General features: G+C 39.4%; 1 protein-coding gene across 1 annotated transcript; it reads right to left on the bottom strand.

The window, feature by feature from the left end:
- Positions 1–195: 195 nt before the first annotated feature.
- On the bottom strand, positions 196–21,491 carry sptlc2b (serine palmitoyltransferase, long chain base subunit 2b). The gene is made up of 12 exons (XM_023284920.3): positions 21,225–21,491; positions 17,334–17,528; positions 16,270–16,424; positions 14,980–15,128; positions 14,353–14,477; positions 12,522–12,615; positions 11,424–11,529; positions 9,525–9,744; positions 8,805–8,931; positions 5,173–5,308; positions 4,823–4,952; positions 196–2,496 (listed from the first exon to the last, which is right to left on the bottom strand). Exons 1-12 carry the CDS (start codon positions 21,366–21,368, stop codon positions 2,383–2,385), a joined length of 1,695 nt encoding a protein of 564 aa, XP_023140688.1. The 5' UTR covers positions 21,369–21,491; the 3' UTR covers positions 196–2,382.
- Between the last annotated feature and the right edge of the window lie 257 nt (positions 21,492–21,748).

The following is a 21,748-nucleotide window of genomic DNA, read 5'->3' on the forward strand; positions in this document are numbered from 1 at the left end:
CCCATCAGGTTACAGTTTCAGTGACATCCAGTTTGCAGTGACTGGTTAGTGTGGAATTCTGTGTAACGGCAGCATGTCAGTGACTTCTCAGTGAAAAAGGCTTTGCAGCACATTTATCATGAGCGTTTTATTCCTGCAGTCTGTGCGTGTGTGTGTGTGTGTTTGCTGTAAATGAACACAAACCCATTCCAGAGCTCCATACAAAGAAAGTGATTTAATCTTTGCGGCACTGTTTCCAACATCGTGGTCAACAAACATCATGGCTTTACAAACTCCTCTAAGTGGTTTATCTTCAACCCAAATACAATTCCAAGGGCAAAAGCAACTGATAACAAGTTTCCATCGGTCACTGCAGGTTGGTTTACAGGTACTGGACATGACTGAGGTGGAAAATGTCACACTGCTGCTCTGCATTCGAATGATCTCCCTGCATTAAATCTGCAGTTTCAATGAGGGAAACCTGGCTGAGAAAAACAGTTATGTTGCTGTTTGCAATTACATTTTTTGCCTACATGGACAGAAATGCACAGACCCAACATACTGCACGTTGCTGCAGACAGCTTGAGAGGAAACTTCGACGAGAAGAAAATTCTTTATGTCAGAGCAGATTTCTGAAGAGTGCATCCAGATCATAGTCATGTGTTCCACGCTGTATGTTTTATTTATTAAAAGCAAATGCATCAACGAGTTGTTTTTGCAGGCCTTTTTTTTGTGTGAAGAAAAGACAATAATGGAATGACTCAGACAAACACGGGACTAACGTGTAATGGATGTACTAAAAAAAAAAGGAACCCAAAATAGTGGTTATGCTGTGCTAAAATGCAGAAACATCTCTGAACTTGTGTTGAGTTTCATCACTTTGTGGGAATGGTCACATTGTCAGACGACGGCCAGCTTTCTGACTGACTACGCTGACAACCTCCAGTTCACATTAAGTGAAACAACATAAAAACCCTCACATGAACACGTTTGACAGTGACTCACAAAAAAAAAAAAAAAAAGGACAGGAAACCAAAACAAACAACAATAAGCAGGTCGATATGGAATGTCATTCCAGCAGATGATCACAGATGATAAAATTCTGAGAAAAACACAATGATACTTAGAGTAAAACCAAACGAATCTTACAGATTTCAGTGACTACGTCATCTGTGCATTTAAAATGCCTGTCAGTAGTGCTGCACTGAAGTTAAAGACATGTAAAGTAGTCTGTTAAAACGCACTCCCTCCACCGGGACACATTTGGAGCTGCCATTCAGATAACAGTTTTCACAAAAATAGATAGCAAAAGGATGACAAACGCATTTTTTAATAAATAAAGCTGTCTGTATATCAGATGGAGGCGCCATCGCCATACGTACAGATCCAAGTTAAAGCGTGTCGTCGTGCACACATCGCCGATTCACATGAAAGCACTTGCGTGAAAGAGAATGCAAGAAAAATAAATCACGTGTCGCTCATTAGCTTATAGAAATGTTGAAGACACTAGGCTCAAGTTTGTTTTTTGAGTGCAGGTGTAAACAGTAAATAAAGCTGAAAAATATTTCTAGAAAATAAGCAGTAAAAAAAATATTCCTTACGTCTTGCTCCCTGGAGTTCTTTCCCCATTATGTGTTTTCTTTTTGGAACATCTGTTTTCTTTTTTAAGACAAAAGGTAGAAAATATATCTATACATACATATATTTATATATCCTTTGGTTAGGGAAAGAACCCAATATTCGATACTCTCTATTCAAGTAAAAGTGATTAGGAAAAAAAGAGCAATCAGATGACTACATATGGAGAACACATGCTTACTCCTGTGAAATAACGTATCTCTGTTTGAGGTTTGAGATGCTACCCTAAGGCAGTATGACCAACTGTGTTATAAATAATATTTACATACATCATTTTTTTCCGCTATGATCAGAGTTCTTTTTCTCCGAGTGCATAAGTAAGAACTCTACTTTGCTCTGGGTTGTTTAAATTATCAAAGAACTCCATATTGTTGTTATTATTGCACAAATAAGATACACATTCAATGTGCACACAGGAATAAGACTTGACGTTAGACGAATGCAGTCACAATAAGTTAGGACAAAATGAAAGGCTCTGACCACGGTTACAGTTCTATGTGGGTGATTTTGGTCCTCCCAGACAATGAATGAATCAGCTGGATCGATCACAGCCTGAACACAGGCCTGTACAGGTTTCAGAACGGGTTGGACCTTTAAGACTTTGGTTCTGGTGAGTCCACGGGAATCTGACGTGAAGAGATACAGAGAGGTGGAGTGGAGAGACTGGCTCAGAGAAAAACGAGAGGCAAAAGAGGGATTTCAGACATGAAAAGCTCGAAGTAGGAGAGAGACAGGGTTTGATGTGACAGAACAGGATGATGCGGCTTAGTTTTGAAGCAGACTCTCCTCAGACATCCAGCCCAGAGAGGGAAGAGGCTGCTCACGTCTGGAGTACTTCAGCTGCAGCAGGTCGCCCACATCACTGATGGCCTCCAACGCCTGGCAAAGCAACAAGAGGAACGCTATTACTGGTAATGTCATCGATTACAATGGTGTAAACTGACAAGGCAGAAGAGAGACATGCATGTCAGAAAAAGTATCGCAGATCTGCTGGAATTCCTGATTGTTTCACCAGGTGGAGCCTCTTACTGTTTGACGTCATGGAGTTACAGGTGTGTCGACTGATAAACTATAAGCATTGCATAAAACAAACGCACCTTCCTGAGACAGTTGTGGTAATGAACTCTGCAGCATCACGTTGTGAAAATAGTTTCTGGCAGTTGCCCTACTTCGCTAGCTGCCTGAGGCTAATGCTAAGCTAGAATCTTTAAATGCTAGCACAGGCTGGGAGTGGCACATTTATCAACAAAGTCTCTGGTAATGTTCAGGAGTAGCAGGAATCAGACTACATACATTCAAACAGAAGCGATCAAGTGTATCTGTGACGCTCTGCTCTCATTATGAATACATTTCAGAGGTGGCAGTGAATACTGACAGATTCCCTGAACTTATAAAGTTGCTGTGACGGCATTTGTGGACATCTGTTAAAGCTGAGCAGCTTTTTCCAGCAGCTGGACTAACGTCAACTATAGTGAACGAGTCACTCAACATGTAGTTCAGCTGTGAGGATTATTTTGATATCTAACCACTGAGGAGAGATTAATAATGTTACAGGTTATTTACTGTGGAAGACTGCAGTTTGTTTGCTGTGGAATTTTGCCGCAAACATTAACTTTCAATGGTTAAATGCGGTTTAATCAGCATGAGGAAAAATGTCCACTGTATTTCACACCTTTCAATGACTAAACAATTGCTAATGTGACTGATGAATGGTAAGGAAGTTGTTTAAAAGTCTGCATTACTAGCTATTAATCTCAATTTGCAAAAACTTAAAGATGGTCAAAATTTGGTAAAGATAGCCAGACAGATGAGCCAGACAGTAAAATAACAGATGAGCAGATACCGTACATAGCCCAACTTGAAAGAAGATTGTGTTTGTAGGTGACAAATGGAGAGATAAGCCCCACGCTCAGATTTTTAACATGGTCAGTGGTGAAAAAGAAGTGGAGAACTCTGAAAGCAAAGGTGAACAGAAGGCTCCCTGTATAAACCACAACTGAACAGAAACTCCTCCACTTCTTTCCACCAGAGACTGTATCAGCATTGCAACACACTGCAGGGCACCTGGAAACAATTTACCTTCCTCCTGACCTTTTTTCTGATTCCACGGTTTGAGAAATAGTGAGGGCTGGCTTTTCCAAAGACGGAAAAAGCGGCTCCTCTGAGTGCTCTACAAAGGCAAGCTGATGCCCTTTAAATGGACTATTACAAACGGTGTTGACATGCTCCTCAGGAAGATGAATGAAGTGTCTTTAGAGAGACAGAGCAGCTCAAATAAAAGTCTCTGTCTGAGCCACGCTGTAATCTTTACAGACAGCTTGGCTTTCTAGGTTCCTTGGTAATAAAGGACATATTGGAAGCCTTTATTATTCAACAGGCATGCTCACACATACGTGGACGACAACACACACACTGCTGTCAGTCAGGCAGATCTGGTTTATTAACGAAGTGCTTGGATCTATGATTGGCCATCGTGGATCAAAACAAACTCTTAAATCATGCTGGGGATAAAATTAAGTCCTCAGCAATAAAAACTCTGTCCTATAACAACATCCCTTGAATTAGATCCAGTGGTGAAGAATATAAACTCTAAGCAGAGATCAGATGTGCCCTGACATCTTTGAGGATACATAAGAAACTGTGGCACCTACAGATTAGAAGTGGCATCATTAAATAAAAACAAAGAGCTGATTGTCTGAAAAACTAATTCTATTTATTTTTGTGTCCACTGGAAGACCAGACAGGAGGATTGTGTTTGTTGCTGTTTGTGTTTTTCTAGGCCACACTTAGAACACCTTTTCAAAGAGGTGATAAAATCTTTTAAACTGACTTTCCCTGATTTTGTTTCCTCGCACACAAAAGCTGTTTGATTCCTCTTGCAGCTGAAAAATTTCCCGCAGTTTAGAGTAACCCTAATCCTAGTAAAATGGGAAAGATATTTGAGAAAATAAATAAGAACAGTATAATGGAAAGACACAATAAGCAACTATTGATTATGCCACATACTCATGCACATCTGTTACAGTGATACATATAAAGACAGAATTTTAATAAATGAAATTTACTCTTAATAGTCCAATTATAACCTGGATTTTGGACTGATCCATGCCAACATTCACCTATTGGTAATATTTGAAATAAATGTGGAAAAAGCCATAGAATTCAATGTAATTTTGTGCTTTGGGCAGCCTTTCGGATGACTTACGGTATCGAGCATCTCTCTGGTATGAGCAGCTGAAACGCAGAAGCGAGCTCTGGACTCAATGATCGGTGTTGCTGGGAAGCCGACCACCACTGTGCCAATGTTCCTCTTCAACATTTCTCGACCAAAAGCCCTAAAAAGCAAATTAAACCTTAGACACAGGGGAATGCATTGCTATCCTGCAGATGATCGGACCTCTTTACTCCTACCTCGCTTTGTATGCATGAAAGTGAAGTCATAAAGAGCTATTTACACCTTCAAGTAAAATTCTGGTTGGAAAAGTGATTAAAATTACAGAACGAGCTTTTCTGTTCTCCTCAAAATGTGAGAAAAATATACATAAAATTACATACCCAATTTTAGCTGGCATGTAGAGCATCATGGGCACAACAGGCGAATCATCATTGCCGTAGATGATGAAGCCCATTTCACGGAGTTTTCTGCGGAAGTAGGTGGTGTTTTCTGAAAGCTGTCTGAGGCGATCAGCACCTGGAAAAGATGGAGAAAAGTACAACAGTATTTTAGAAGAGCTTTAATGACCTAAGTTTAAAAATAAGACAACTTGGATGGACAGCTACATTATCAGGGCTGTGAAACAAACTTGAAACAACCTTCTGAAACAGTGCCATAAAAGCAAAGGCCACAAACAAATGCAAATTAATCTCGTTTTCACTGCTTCCAGGTGACTAAACTAGAAATGCTTTTAGAAGGTGGCGGTATGCAGTACATGGCTGTAATAAACAGAGCACAAGAAGAGGGAAACAACGCCAGTCGTTTAACAGCCACGAAAAAAAACATTGAAGAAGAAACAAACAAAACTTCGCAGCTCCAACTATGGGAAAAAATCTTTATAATGTGAAAAGTTGGAATGATTGTTTCATGTCAGCTGGTATTGACCATGTTTAATGTTGTCTGGAGGCGAAGACAATAAAAGAAGCTGAAGCAGAAGAAGTTGATCAATCATGTGAGTTAAATGTTCACTACGTCAGAACTTTTTAAAAAACTAAGTTTCCATCATCTACAAAAAACCACCTCAAGCGAGATTATAAACTTCTTATATGTGAAATTGGGGAAGTTTTTCTTTTCTTCAAATATTGCTGCTTCCGTTAACTTTTGCTAATGAAATACTAAAAAATGCACATAAAAACATCTTATGGAAACGTAGCTTATGGTGACCTCAGTCAAACCTTTTTTAGAGACAGGTTTAAGGAGCCGGAGACTTCCTGACTGCTGTAAACTCAGCACCAAACATAAAACCAACCGATGCAGAGTTGATTAAACTTGACTTATTTAATAAAACTTGCGTTGTCTTTACATTTTAAACTCATAAACTGAAGTATTTACCATTTACCATTATTCTCCTGGCTTTGATTAAAACCCTCCACATTGATGATGCCCCCACACAAGTGTTTTCACTAAATTTGCCTGATTAGACCTCTTCTCATCAGCTCGGTGTGTGAATGTACAAACTGATTGGCATTTTCCTCACTTCCTCTGTTGCACCTGTTAGGGGACAGGACAACCTACACTTTTATGACTCTTATTATTAGTACATGAAGTTTGGTGAGCTCACACATTCCAGGCAACCTGTGCAGACGTCTAATCAGCCCGAGTGAAAACACCTGCTAGAGTGCTTCAAACTACAGCACTGTTTGGGTCATTATTTATGCTTGTAAGCTTGCTAAAATTTCATTATCAGCTCTTGTTCTGTGGCCAAGCGAAGGAAACGGCATGTTCTTTGCAAGGTTTCTTTTTTCCCCTCCACTGATGACTTTTTCATTCCTTTTTTTCAGTCTCACTTTTCAAAGTGAAATTAGAAATCGCATTAAATAAGACAATCCAGTTACAAAAAGGTGGAAAGCTCTCAAGTGAAAAGCATGTCTTCCACTGCACTTATTTGGAAAAGCCTTTGGAGACAAACAAAATTCTTCTAGTTGGAGGTCAAGAGGCCTGAAACTAAACAGACATCAATCGTCACGTGTCGGTCTGATGCGCGTTGTGGATCCACTCTCTGAATGCTCAGCCTCCAGAGATAGCATCTTAACCAAACAAATAACCATATGGCACAAAGCGCCAACAGCAACACGCATCTGCCTGGCTGCGCTCAACGACGGAGCAGAAACAACACGGCTTCAAAGCACCCTGAGACACAACAAAGGCTGACATTAGATTTATCCACACATTTTTTCCATCGTCAAGGAATCCAAAAAGGTATTCTCAGCATCAACTGATCAGTTGGGGGGGAATAAAAAACAAGCGCATGTAATATTCAGGTATTCTGCTTTGAACATGTTTTAGTTCTTTTCATATTAAAGACAGCTTGCTTTGTCTTCTATCCATACTTTCCATCCATATATTTGATTGATTTGAGCTTTCATTTTGAAGCAGGCCTGTGTTTGCCATCGTGAACAGCTTTCCCTAGCAACACGAAGGCAACAACAAACCCTTAGCAGGCAGCTCAACTGTCACTTTCACTTTGTGTCAGCGTCTGAATCTTCAAAGGCTTGAATTTCAAACAGTGACAGGGCTGCAACCAATCAGACTGTCATTGCTACTCTTCTACAAGGAAAACTTGTCAGGCTTGGATATGCTGCAAGGTCAGCTAGTCTGGCCTTCTCTTCTCAGAAATGATTTAGAGGAGGAGTTGATGACATTGTAGAAAGCCAAGACTTTAAAGGGTTAGTCCAGGTGTTTATTCCTGTACCTAACGACTGAATGGCCTGGGAGGTAATGTAATCTGAGCCTATATCAGCATTTTAAGGGAGGCTGAATCAATCAAGGCCTGGAAAGAGTAAAACGGTGCCGCCCTGCAAGAAAAACAAAACTTTGTCATCCATTTGTATGTGTAGGGGAGTCCAAGAGAGTTTGATCTACACAGATCTCTTGTTTTAAGAACCACGCTGCTTTTTATCCACAGCATGAAGGCAAAGAAACACTCACATACAAAGAAACACACATCTGAAAGCCATAAAAGGAGAGGGGAAAAGACTTTCCATCAGTCTGGCCTGAACTGGGCAGAATGAGGGAACTGTCAACCTACTAGTTTATTAAAAATATGAACATTCTCAAGCATAAGGAGAGCAGGAGGCTGCTGTGAAGGTCTACAGAGAGACTTGAAAGGGGCACAAGAAATATGCAATTTTTATTTAACTACCACAAGATGGGTAGCAATTCTAGCAAACACTTTTTCAGCTTGCAAAAAAAGATGCTCAGAACCTAAACATCTCAAAATATTAGAAGAAAATAGTAATACTGGTCTACTTTGAGATTACCCACCGTCATCAACTCGAAAAATAAGACAGTGTGACTTCTTTTGCAAATTGAGTCATGTTTGAGTTATAATCACAATACTAATTATCATACTGGCTTTTACATCATATCTGCAGAATTACCACAGGTCTGTATTTGCTGGTATGTGACTGTTTGTTAGTCATCAGAACTGGCCTTTATCATGTGGCAGTGAATAAAAAAATCTAAACAGATGCACTAAGAAGGAAGGAATCAAAGCACAAAAGCTGGCAAAGCTGACGTGAGTTGAAAGAAAATGAACGCCATAGTAAATGTGATCTTACAAGCAGCTGCAGATTAAAATCTGAGCAACGGGTCTATACTGCCATCTTGTGGTCATGTAAAATACCAGCAGGGAGGAAGAGCGAAACTGAAGTGACGCTAAAAACAGCAGTGACCTTGAAAATGAGGCCAAATCACGGCATTTCCAAGATGTGGCAACCACAAACAAACCCCAGAATGAAAGAAATAATAATTCTTTGCCCAATACATGCTGAATACAGCAAAGTATTCAATTAATCTGACATGCTGTATCAAAAAAGATAATGTCCATCACACATAGTGGATTGTGATTAAAGCTGCTTCTGTATTCTGAATGAGTACCGACAAGACTCATTATATAACCCTGCCAAAGTATGGATGGCGTTTTCAGTCATTTTACAGCACACTGTGGCTCGGTACTGTTTTTGGCACCTACCCAGTGTGGTCCCATCCTCTCCCATGATGATCTTCATAGAGGTGATTATCTGTTGGGCCACAGGAGGAGACATGGAGGTGGCGTACAGGGCACTATGAGAATGTCGCCGCAGGTAGTCGATCAGCTCCTGGCAGAGAAATGGCATTGAAATGCGTGTTATTTGTAATGTGAATGAGAGCTAAACCACTCATCATCAGCATAACTAACACACAAACTAACACAAGTGGAGACAAAGTGCATTTGCCAACTGTGAGTGTAAAATTGCAAATTGGTGAAAGTTTTCAGGTTTTTTTTCAGTCAACATGCCATTATCTGAGCATTTTAGACATAATTATTGTCCAATATTTCACAATGCAAGCTGTGATTTCTGCTTTTTAGGTGTTGTTTGTTCCATTTCCTTGCTTTGTATTTGTATATCTTCCTCAATCTCAGTGAACTAAAGTAGCACAAAAGACTTATTTGAGGCCGTACGAGGCTAAAAATGAAAGCATCCAGTGAATGATGCCCTTTCCAGAAAAACAGGAAGCTAAATTTCCCAGTGCCGGTAAACACTGTTGACCAATAACGAATGCTGAATGACACACACAGGACCCCTGAGGATGAGTAAGCATCATTTAGTGTCAGCGGTCAGCTTCATTATTTCTTCATGTAGCATACAGGCTTCATATTCCGTTGTTGAACTCTTTTGTGTGCCTGTCTTTTTACCAGCAGTTCACTGACCTTTTTGCCTCCAATGTATCCTCCAGCAGCACCGAAGCTCTTGGTGAACGTTCCCATCATGATGTCTACATCTTTGGGATCCAGGCCAAAGTAGTCCACCACTCCTCTGCCATTCGGCCCCAGAGCCCCGATGCTGTGAGCCTCATCCAGGTACAGGTAGGCCTTGTAGCGCTTCTTCAGAGCTATGACCTCTGGCAGCCGGACGATGGACCCCTCCATACTTTAACAAATAATAATAATAATAATAATAAAAACATGTTAAACTCAGCAACTTAAAAAAGTCCCACAACTATTTAGAGTTAATAGCATACCTAAATACAATTACAAGTTTAATTGAATGCCATATTATATTTCTAGCTGGAGTACATTGATCAGGGTTTACCACTATATCAGTACTGATTGCCTTATATTAATTTTACATTTTTTCCAATTTAAATTATAAAGTTAATATTAGGATATACTTGGTGCGTTGCTAGTTCTTGTAATCTGCTTGTGCAAGTGAATAATGCTAATGCTCTTTACTTCTGACGCTGAACGTTTGCTCTTTCAATCCAGATAAATACTGAAAGATATTTAAGATAAAAGATAAGCTATACAAGACTGAACAGAGGTCATACTGAGGAGCCGTAAAGCCAGTCTGGGCCGCTGGTTTTTGTTTGTCAGTTATTTGAAACAAAGTAAAGCAAAGGAGCTGTATATATCATTAAGTTGTTTGTTACAAAGCAGTTGCCAATAAAAATATATGAAGCGGAGCCCTTTATATGCAGTAAGTATTAATAAAGAAATGGGTAAAGAAAAAGTGTGGGTGTACTAAATCTGCCATATGTTTTTCATCTTCACTGTAGCAGCAAATTCATTTGCAGTAAAGCTACTGCAATAAATAGAATCTGATTCTGCGGGAAACGTTGATGTTATTTGATTAAATGCCACACAATACAACCCTAACATTAGAAAGCAGTTGACCTTATAGGTAAATGCCTAACCTTTGCTTAGCTGTGTGTGTGTTGTATGTGTGTAAGGTCTGTCTATTTTAGCAGGTTCAAGTGTTTGCTTTGGAAATCCCAGTGAGAATGAAACTCCATTAACATTGCATTAGTAAAGGGCATCAAGTCTGTCAGCAGACAACTATATTGATCAACCGGATTGATTGCCTTTAGAGTAAGTACCCTCACAAAACAAGGAATACATTAAAGAAGAGTAGATACCACTTTAAAATATTTTACATATTTAGACAAAATGAAATCAAGAAATGTTACCATCATGTGTAAGACACTAAAATGTGAAATTGCTCAGTATGTTTTCAGACAGGAGGTGGGTGTAGGATCAGGTGAAATCAATGCAGTGGATCTACTGAAGTATTGCTTTGGTTATCTTGTAAAACTACTTCATTGTTTTACTGCAAATGAGTTTGCTACTTCAGTGAATGTGGAGCCGTATTCACATCATAAAAACAGGCTATAGGACCTGAGGCAGGTTTAGTACATCCATATCTTTGCATCGTCACTATAACATTTTAAATGAGTTACCGATATGTATCAAGGACACCAATGGCAATGTCACGGAAGAAGAGAGTTAAATACTGCACTGTTTCATACCAAGTGGTTTTATACTTTTTGAAGAAATGTAAATATAAAGTGACAAATTCACCATCAAACACACTAAACAAGGATTAATGAGTCCTCAACCACTAAACTGCGGGTGTGAAGTAACTGGGAGGAAACAGAGTGTAATGCGATACATCTGTGGCTGAAAAAAAACTAAACAAGTGTAATAATAATAAAACTGAAATGAAATTTAACTAAGTGAATTTGATGTTTATTGGAAGTGGATAAAGTAGTTTCTACAACTATCAATCAAGTGTAATGTGCATGTATGTTAGAGAAAAATAGTTGTGCTTACCTGTAAATGCCCTCCACCACAATGAGAATTTTCTTCCAGGGTCGGTGGGTTCTTGGCTGCCCGTGAACGATAGCATCCCTCAGCAGCTTCTCAAGGCTTTGCATGTCTATATACAGGAGATAAACGCAAGTTTTTAGCTGTTAAGTCAGACAAATACTTCATTTTTCTACAGGAATATGAGAACTTTCTTCAATTAATGGGGTAGTGCCAATATATTAGTATTATAATGCTTAAGAGCTCAGAGACTGTTTTCTCAGCAGCTAATCAACCTGGTTCCTGACAGCTTGGATAACTCTGATGACAGTTTATATTTCTGTATCTACTTGTTTGTTCTGAATTGTAAATTCTCACCACACCCACTTTTGTGTGATTCAGTACAGTAAATACAGAAAGACAAAGCGACAACTGAGTAAATATAGAACTGCAGAAGCGAAGAAAATCTGACTTTGAAACAAGCTGTAGTTTAGGATATATAAGGTATGGCTAAAACATAACCACATTAAATTCTTTTTTTTTTTTTTTTTTTTTTTAAATCAAGCAGATGGAAACTTTCAGGGACTGTTAATGCTTCAATGTATGCAGCATGGTTGAGGCATGCACCATGTGGTTCAACTGGCACAAGCCCAGTCTCACTGAATAGACACACCTTGCAGCATGTCTGACCATGGATTTATATTGTCTCATCAACAGTTTGGCAAGTTCTTCCTCCTTGCGTAAGAGTCATGCTTTTGATGGTGTCTCATGTCCCATTCTCTCTGTCACGTGTTAAATCTATTACACTGTAAATGCTTAATGGAAGCTTAAATTTAAAAAAAATATATATTGTAAGACAAATCACAATATGTCAGAAAAATCACAATTACATATTTCCCCCAAACTGTTCAGCCCTTGTACGACAGACAGTTTGGATTTAAGCAACATGCTGTGGCATATACACCCCTATGCATTTACTGTTCTACTGGATAAAGTGGATCACTGCTAATCATTGCATAGTGTTGAAAGAAGTACTTTAATCATTTGTACTGTGTTACTGCATGTTTTGGGTATACTGTAAGTCACCATTTGTATAAAAGAGATTAGTTACTGGAAGTCGCTCACTGTTGTGTTTGAAGACCCGAATTGTGGAGCCAGACAGGCGAGCCCCCAGCACCAGAGATGCATGATTCAACTCGTCGCTGAGGATGAGGCAACCCTGCAAGAAGAAGAAGAAGAAGAAGAAGAAAACATCCATTTTAACCTAAAGCAGCAGAGTTTACAAATTGCACAGGGTGATCTTTGTTTTTACAGAAGGAAATTCCTGAATCAGCCAGAGAAGTCAAATACTATTCTTTCTTTCAAGCTCAACTGGCAATGTTTTTATGCTGCAGGATTGGAGTTGTTAGTGTTAAGCAATGCCTTTGTAGCCCAGCTTTTGCTTGTTCTCTTTTGAGGAGCGCTGAAGAGAAATATCTAAAACATACCTGCATTCAGGGTTATTCAGGTTACACTGTTTATGTAAACTATTTAATAGTTTTTCTTTATTTTCATGATTATTTACATTGTAGATTCTCACTGAAGGCATCCAAATTATGAATGAACACATATGGAATTATGTAGTAAAGAAAAAGTGCGAAATAATTCAAAACATGTTTTGTATTTTAGATTCTTCAAAATAGCCACCCTTTGCTTTGATTACTGCTTTGCACACTCTTGGCATTCTCTCAATGACCTTCATGAGGTAGAACCTGAAATAGTTTTCCAACAGTCTTGAAGGACTTCCCAGAGATGCTGAGCACTTGTTGGCCTTTTTGCCTTCACTCTGTGGTCCATCTCATCCCCAAACCATCTGGATTGGGTTTTCTCTGTTTTTATCACGGCAAATCTAAAAATACTCTCATCAGCAAGAAAAAAACTAAATGTCAACGCTGTTTTTTTAAATAAAATGTTCTATAAATCAGGCTATGACTGATATACGAACAAACTCCCCTGTAAACGGCTTCAGAATATTGATAGGAATAAAAGCAGGAAGTTTGGCAGATGTAAATGCTACTGAAGTGGACATTTCTGAGTGTGAGAAAAAAAATTCATTTTGAAAGAACAGTTTTTTAAGATATATGGAATAATCAAAATCTACAGACACAAGTGGACAAAGTGCAGTTGATAAAAACACATATTTTAATTTTGGATGCTTTCTCTCTGCTAGTTGTTGAAGTCAAAAATAGCCAGTGCATTAAAAAAAACAACAACTATGATTTAACTTGAAGTAAGCTTCCCTTCAAAACAACAGTCTAATATCCACGTGCATGACAATAAGAAGTCAAAAGTATTTCCCTGACAGAATTCTTTTAAGCAGCCACACAGTTCACACAACTGCTTCTAGTCAATGAATAAAAGAGCGTCTTGAATGTGACCATTCAGAAGAGTGGCAGCCACAGTTTAGAATTTATGGACCCAGGTGATAAGGATAGTAACTCAGATTTTTAGTCCTCTCTGTCCATCTGCATTTGTTTTCACCAGTGGTTGTCAGAAAATGTGTTCTCTGACTCACAGGGTACACTGACACAGCTCATATTTCCATGTCCTGTTCGTGCGACACCAGCTAAAGAAGAAAAGAGCATGTGAGGACGTGCATGTGTGATTTATTGGGGTTACAATAACAGTGACTGAGACCAGTCAAATACCACGCTGCAATACTCTTCACTCAGAATGTTTTGAAAGCTTGCACCGAAAACTGGTGTGTTGTAGAACAGTCTGAACCCCTCAAGTTTGGCCACGCATCTGAAAAACCCTCGTTTTCACTTAACACAGGAAGAGGTGTTCTAAAACACCTCACAATTACAGTATGGTGAAAGCACAAATACAGACTTTCAGCCAACAAACAGATATGTTTTGCTCAGGCAGAGAACAAAAAAAAAAAAACAAAACAAAGGAAGTGACTAAAATTTCCCACCTTCCCAGTGAGAGCAGGAATGTTCATGGAGTTGGTTGCAAAGCCCATGCCAAAAGTCATGGATGATTCAACGCCCAGAAACCTGGCAACCAGCTGCTCCATTTCCTCGTGGATGTCCAGGTTCCCTGAAAATGATAACATCTCAATTATACAACTTCCCCTCAGAATACTGTAACTTGCAGCCTTTCCTTGTTGGAGATAAGTCGAGGTCACATTTTTTTATTGCACCTCTTAAACAAACAGTGCAGTCAATCTATTTTCCTTAAGCTAAATACACCACTAACCCCAGCTTTTATTTACCTCATGATAAAAAGAGCAGCGGCTGCCGAGGTTTAAAAGATCCTGCAGCAAACCGACTGGTCAACTGGAAAGTCATTTCAAAGCTCTCAAAAAACATTCGGATATTTCTCTCAATCTTTCAGTCCTTCAAAACCACTTAACCCTGTGACTTCTCATGTATCCTGAAAGCACAACAAACAAAACGTGGAGCAGCTGTGTTCAGTATCCTTAGAGGTTTTTAGGAACTCCAGTTGATTCATGGTGAAAAAAAAATCACCCCCAAAGGATAAAACATCATGAAAGCTTCTACAAAAGTCAAATGTTTGGTTCAAAAGATGTCACCCTTACCCATCTCACAGCGAGAGCTGCCCACTCCAACTCCATAAGCTTGTGTAGCCTCAATAGCAGCATCGGCACAAGTTCCAGTGTTCTCTGCGAAGCCGAGGTAGTTGTATGAACCCATGTTGATGACATCCTTCACCACTTTGCCTGTGTGCCTGAGAAAAGTCACAGAGAGAAAATTAGCACCCTGACTATAGATTAACTCAAATAATTACCTTCAACGCCTAAGCCTTTCGGCCCTTGTTGCTTAGCAACCCTTTTTGGCCCAAAGGTGACCCCTTAACTGCCACAGTTACCATGCACAGTGATAATACACAATAGTCTATTGTACTGAGGGAATTTAGTTGATATAGTGCATATTATACATTACATATCACCCTGATAAGTAGAGAAAAATATGACACAGCCTTCGAACTTATCAGTGCAAATAATTATTTTCATTATCATTTATTTATTCAATTAATTAGAAATTTGGTCAATAAAATGTCAGAAAATTGTAAAAAAAAAATGTCTCAAAGCCAATACTTACACCCTGAAATGTCTTGTTTTGTCCACAACAATACTTAAGGACAATAAGTTTACCATCACAGAGGACGAAAGAAACCAGAAAATATTCACATTTCAGAAATTGGAATCAGATCATTTTTACTTTTTTTTGGAAAACTGATTAATCAGTATTGAGGTATCAAAATACTTATTGAGTAATTTAAAAGTTGGTCAATAATCAATTAATCTAATGCAGCGTGTCTACTCAAATAATAATAAAATCTCCCATTTGTTTGAACTCTTTCGTAAAAGCCTAAATTCAGTAGCCCTGCTAACACACTCATGCATGTTACATATACATTTTTGTTTTAAAATATCACATAACTTCTGCTCTTGAAAACGAGTGAGTTAAAGTGTTCTCAGTTTCGTTGAGGTAACACAAAACAAGAAAATAAAAAATAAAGGGAGCAAATTCAATTGATAATATGCCAATTCTCAGTTTTGTGCAACCAGATAATTGTTGTCATCTTTAGATGGCTGCATTTAGGGACAGTTTGTGTTGAAGGTTGTTGTATGCTTTGTTTGATTAATGGTATCTTGCTTTGTAAGACCACGTGACAGATACCAATGCTTTCAACATAACAATCTGACTCATAGCTCACGTCACTCTTACTATCAGAAGTACAAGGTCAGTGACTTGAAGTGCAGATCAGTGACACGGAAACACACACCTGAGCAATGACCTCGATTCTAAATAAACCCCATTATTCACACAGGAAACGGCACACACTCCTAATCCTACATACTTACTCAAATGTCCAGTTGTAGTCGCGAGAAACTCTCTCGACCAGGTCCATCTTGGCACCGGGGACGCTGCAGATAGGCCGGTTCCAGTTGTCTCGGATCCTCATGTACAAGTTCCTGGTGTAAAAGTTTTCAAAATCCTGATAGAGTGGAACAAAATCCTGCAGAGGAAAATGGAAAGTGTGGGTGGTTTTATAATGTCACCTTAACATTTCAACATACACAAAAAGAGCCATCCTTTATTCTGTGGCAAACAAGGGCAACAGTCAATATTTACTGTTCAACCAGGTATAATGGATGTGAAAGCAGGATGGACAAACAAATGCGGCAAAACAAAACACTTACTCTGTTCAAGCACCAAATATCCAAAATTCAAATGAGCAGTGAAATTGTGCAATAAAAGTAAAGATACATTTTGCAAGTTATGCTTTTAAAAGAGACCTGCTTTAACCCCCTGAACCCCAAAACTTAACGTCTTATAAAAATTTATTCTACATGTCGAAATTTAAAAATGTACCACAAACCAGATTTTGTAAAAAAAGAAAAAAAAAATTCACTACTCATTGCAACTCTGAGAAAATGTTTGACTCAGCTGTGAGTAGAACTCAGATTACAAATATTTAGTGACTTTTTTGGCTGAACTTCAGGCTGACTGGAGACAAGCATGGAAATGGTGTAAAAATATCTATAGTACGTAGCAAGTATGTAGAGGTTTTCCAGTATTTGCAATACCTGTGGCCACTTGGAAAAGTTGTTTTTCCCCATTTTTGTAAAATAAATTATTAAAGTAATTCAAGTTTGACTTTTTTCCCCTACAATTAGAATTGTTTCATACTGCATAGAAGATAATTTTAAGGTCTCTGCTTCCACAGAGATGCAGGTCTTTATATTTCAGTGAAAAGTTATCCCACAGTGAGGAAAAATTTGACATGATTGGAACGAAAAAACAGCCAGAAACAGCTTGAGCGTTGATTCAATACTTATATTACTAGTATGAGTGGACATTAGTGCATTTGCAGTTAATGAACATGCAGTCAGTTTGTTTTAATTATGTGTAAATACTATTTTACCTTCTGCTCCTCTCTCTCGCGAGCCACATGGCACTTTTCGATGTTCCAGTGGCGGAGGAAGTCTCGGAGGTAGCCGAAGATGGTGAGGATGCCGTAGCCCATGTAGGTGAGCACGGCCACCAGCAGAGGAGTTTCCTCAAAGGATTCCAAGAAGGGCTTCTTGTACAAGCTGGAGTTATGTGTGACATTCTGATTCTTGGGGAAACCATAAGAGAAAAAAAAGCTGCAATCACAGGTCTCTAAATGCAACTGAAATGCACATTTTAGCACAACTTTAGAATGTAATCAAAGATGAGTTTTACACACAGGCAGAGACTTAGTTATATTTGCTCCTCGCACTGGCTGTTTCTTCATTAAAAGGTAAATGTTTATCCATACTTGAGATCTGTGTACTCATTAAATCTGCCACACCAGGCAGAGCAGTAAACTGTGAAAGAAAACAGACCGTTGCAGCACAGGCTGGGCACGAACCAGACGACAGCAGGGCTGAATTTGCTAAAACTGTGTTTTTCTTGGAAAGTGAGTTAGAAGCTAATAAAGGCTACAATAAGCACATGCATTCACAGAACCATTTCTCTGTCCCCATGGACCAGTGCGCGGTAAAATGGCCATCAATCCAGGGTTCTAATTCATTGAGTTTTATGAATAGCGATATTGATCTTGGATTGAGACCATATAAATGGGGCCACACACTGAAGAAATCGCACATAAAATACTAGCGTAATTTCAAGCCTGACTGTGTGATTTTCAGTTGTCCAGAAAACCAACACTAAACCAGTGAGGTCAGTCATTCATTACAGGCTCTGCCCTCGAGCTCAGCAACCACACCTCATGTGACCAGTCATGCTCCTCTAAGAAATACATCTGAGCTGGGGAACAGAAGAGCATTCGACTGTGTGTGTGCGATTAAAACCAGTCAAACAGGTCGCTCTACTTAAAATTTCCAAGAAAATACATGGAAAGACCAGCAGTCCAGTAGGCACGGTTTATGAAAACAGCAAATACAAAACACATTCACATTCAAGTACACCACTCAAACAGTCTGTTGCACGCTGATGCCAACCACAGCAGCTAAATAGAGTGGGCCTGACGTCATATTTGCTTAATTTTTTATGCCCGTGGACAAACAGAGGCTGAGAAGAGGCCGTTTGTTTATAGCTGGGCATCACGGGAACTGTCCCCAGAGAAGCCTCCAAACCGCAACTCTTTTGGATATCTGCTCTTTCACATGCTTGCTCTGCAGCTCAATAGATGCATATCATATTACACTGTGTACACAATAAGAAAAGCTCACGGTACAAGCACAAGGTGTATGTTTCACATTAGGCCATAACACAGTAAATAAGTGAGTAACTCCTCTCCCTGCTAAATGCTAATTCCATGCACAGCTTATTTTTATGGAGCAATTACTGACGCTACTATCCCAGCTGACGGCTAACACCTGCCAGCTTAATTCCTATTTCCAACCACTTTTCTTATAATCTTCATATACGGATTATGGCTAGCCTGATAAGGGATGATCGATATTTCACCTGCAGAACTGATCCATGGAGAAAATTTACTATCGATTTGCGACTGAGACCCAGGCTTACTGTAAAATGGTTTAATACTCCTGTCCTGTGGGGAGGTAACGGACAGAGGTCAGTCCCATTCAGACAGGCTAATGTAAGAAACACTGAAAGTGCAACCAAAAACAAGAAGTTCACTCTTGCAACACGATGAAACGATGCCTCTTTGTCAGTGCTGACAGCAAGTTTAAATATTACCCTTTATTATTTATTTATTATTATTATTATCTGTATCTATTGATAAATGCTGTGCTTAATATTGGGCTAGACAAATCATAGTTTGACGTCACTGAATAAAAGCGACCAAAATACTCATCTAATTCATCAGAGATACGAGAACCATTATCCATTTGTGATTCCACAACCTTAAAACTTAAGCACTTAACCATTTTCAGCTGAGAATCTCACAAATCTAAAAGATATACCAGGAGTGATAGGACTTGCAGCTTTGAAAATTAAGTTGTTTTACTTGTTGACATATCCAAATGATGCTTTATATATGCTAAAAGAAATATCATGAGCCAACAAGCAGTGGAATGCCATCGCTAAGCATTTCCACTCAATAACCATTTCAAAAACATGGATTCAAACATTCAGGGTTTCATAAAAATCTAATCTAAGGAACCACTTCTCCCAATGAACAGGTAGAGTTGTGATGATTATTCTATTAGTTGTCAACTATTCTGATCATCACTTCCTCAGCTTCTCATTTCAGCTTCTTAATGTGACTATTCTCTTATTACTATTTTTTTAAAAATTTTCTTCTACTCTGACAGTAGTCTGTGTATCTTTTGGACACAGGAGAATGTCATCTTGGGCTTTTGGAAACACTTTTCATGATTTCCTGACAAAGTACAGACACAACGAATTGATTAATTGAGAATATGATCAACAGATTAACAAACAACAACAAAAACAATGGTTAGTTGCAGCCCTACTTGCAGGGTGAGGCTTTCCAAGTCATTATTCTTTACCAGAGTCAGTTTGCAGGTTTGAACGTGTCGAATCGAACGCGTGATTGAATTACTCCAATACTAATTACAAGTTGCCGTTGTGCGGCGCAGAGTAGTTTCACAGCATCTGAGCAGAAATATTGATGAGCTGGTGTTCTTGAGTTGCATCAAGTGGGGAGGGACAGTTGTAGAGCGAGGCAGGAACTCTTTAAAAGGAAAAAAATTACATAAAGATGAGTTTTAAGAGTTTAATCAACAACCAGAGAATGACTTTAAGTACTAGGGATGTTTTTGTATGCCAAGAATTTCACAAAGAGCTGAAAGCATTATCAGCAGAGATAGCAGCTCTGCCTTAACTTCTGGCAGGATATAATTGGTACAGCCGCCAAAGAATCTGGACCCAATTGTGTGAATCCACTATGCGCTGAAATCAGCACTCTCCATGGCTCAGTACTACGGATGGGGATGCTCTCTTCTGTGTTTAATTTAAACAACTGACGACAACAACAACAATTAAAAAAAAAAAAGACACATGTGCACCCCGCCTCCACTACCACAAACACACACACTAAAGTGATTTCTGCATTTTTTTTTCTATTCCTTTGCTTTGGGAACTGACCACACCCTTCCATAGCTTGGAGACATTCCCCTCTCGCTCAAGTGTCATGTGAAAGCACCTCCTCCCAGGAGACAAGACCCAATATAAAAACACAACCCTGGTCTTCTTCATACTGGAGGTGGTGTAAACAGAGAGCAGTCCAGTTTCACCAGACACACACACACACACACACACACACACACACACACACACACACACACACACACACACACACACACACACACACACACACACACTAGCAGGGAAACAACAGAGTGTACAGTTACAGAAAAGTCATCACTACAATCATCCCTGATCAGGTGGCATGTAGCAGTAAAGCAGCATTTAATAGCAAAATACAGGGTTAACAATAGCAGTAGTAGGAGTAATACTAGTGCGAATAACGGTTTAGAAAGTCAATAAAGTAGAATAAAGTGCTAATTAAGATTTAAAGTCCACCTAGGCAATGTGAACAGCTAGCTTGAGTGTGTCACATCAGGGCAAACTGTCTAGCTTTGACATGTTAGTCATAGGTGGGTGTATTAGCTAGCTAAACAGTGGTAAACCAATTAGATTATAGTTAACTGGTGAAATTTAGCTTTTAGCTGCGGCTAAAAAAACACACTCCCACACAACGATATGTAGCAGCTACGCAAATAAACAACACTGAAGTTAACATTGACAACATTAATTCAAACTATTTCTCCGGGCGAACACAGCGCCGCTTGTTCATGGACCCTCCCCTGCCGAGCACTTGACGGTTGGGCCTTACCTTCTCCCTGGGGCGGCGGTACTTGTGCGGCTGTTGGAACAGGCAGTGGTTCTTCACGAAGCCATTTTTACTCGCTTTGCTGCCGTTGGCGGTGCGGTGGCAGGCGTCTCCGTTCAGCAGCTTGTTGGCGGAGCTTTCCGTCATCTTCGTCGGAGGGCTCGGCTGGGAGGAAAATTGTCTCACGGTGTGAAGTCGCTCAACTTGTGTAACGCTGGTCGTGAAGTCATGTATGAGCTGCAGGAAGAGGACGGATTTGACGCCCACTCTACTCTGTGACCGCACGCCGGCCTGCCGAGAAGCCCCGCCCCTCGAGCGACGTGATTGGCCTATAGAAACTACAAGAACGAAGATCGTCTGTGAAAGCGTTATGCTCATTTCACTCCTTTACAAAATACTCCTCCTGTTTTCCAACAATGAATGAAGAAAATTTTAATTAATCTTCAATTACTTCTGCGATTGACGATTTTTTTTGCTATAACTATAGGATAACATTCCCTCCGTCATAAAATCCCTCCTGATTATTA

This window comes from Amphiprion ocellaris, chromosome 12, assembly GCF_022539595.1.
Source record: "Amphiprion ocellaris isolate individual 3 ecotype Okinawa chromosome 12, ASM2253959v1, whole genome shotgun sequence".
Taxonomy (NCBI): Eukaryota; Metazoa; Chordata; class Actinopteri; family Pomacentridae; genus Amphiprion; species Amphiprion ocellaris.

Excerpts from the sequence above, each read along its gene's own strand:
- sptlc2b (XM_023284920.3), bottom strand. The coding sequence starts at position 21,368 with ATGACGGAAAGCTCCGCCAACAAGCTGCTGAACGGAGACGCCTGCCAC. Across the intron at positions 15,129-16,269 it reads GACTACAACTGGACATTTGA|GCACACAGGCAAAGTGGTGA; the intron begins GTAAGTATGTAG and ends GACTTTTCTCAG. Across the intron at positions 4,953-5,172 it reads TACATGCCAGCTAAAATTGG|GGCTTTTGGTCGAGAAATGT; the intron begins GTATGTAATTTT and ends TTTGCTTTTTAG.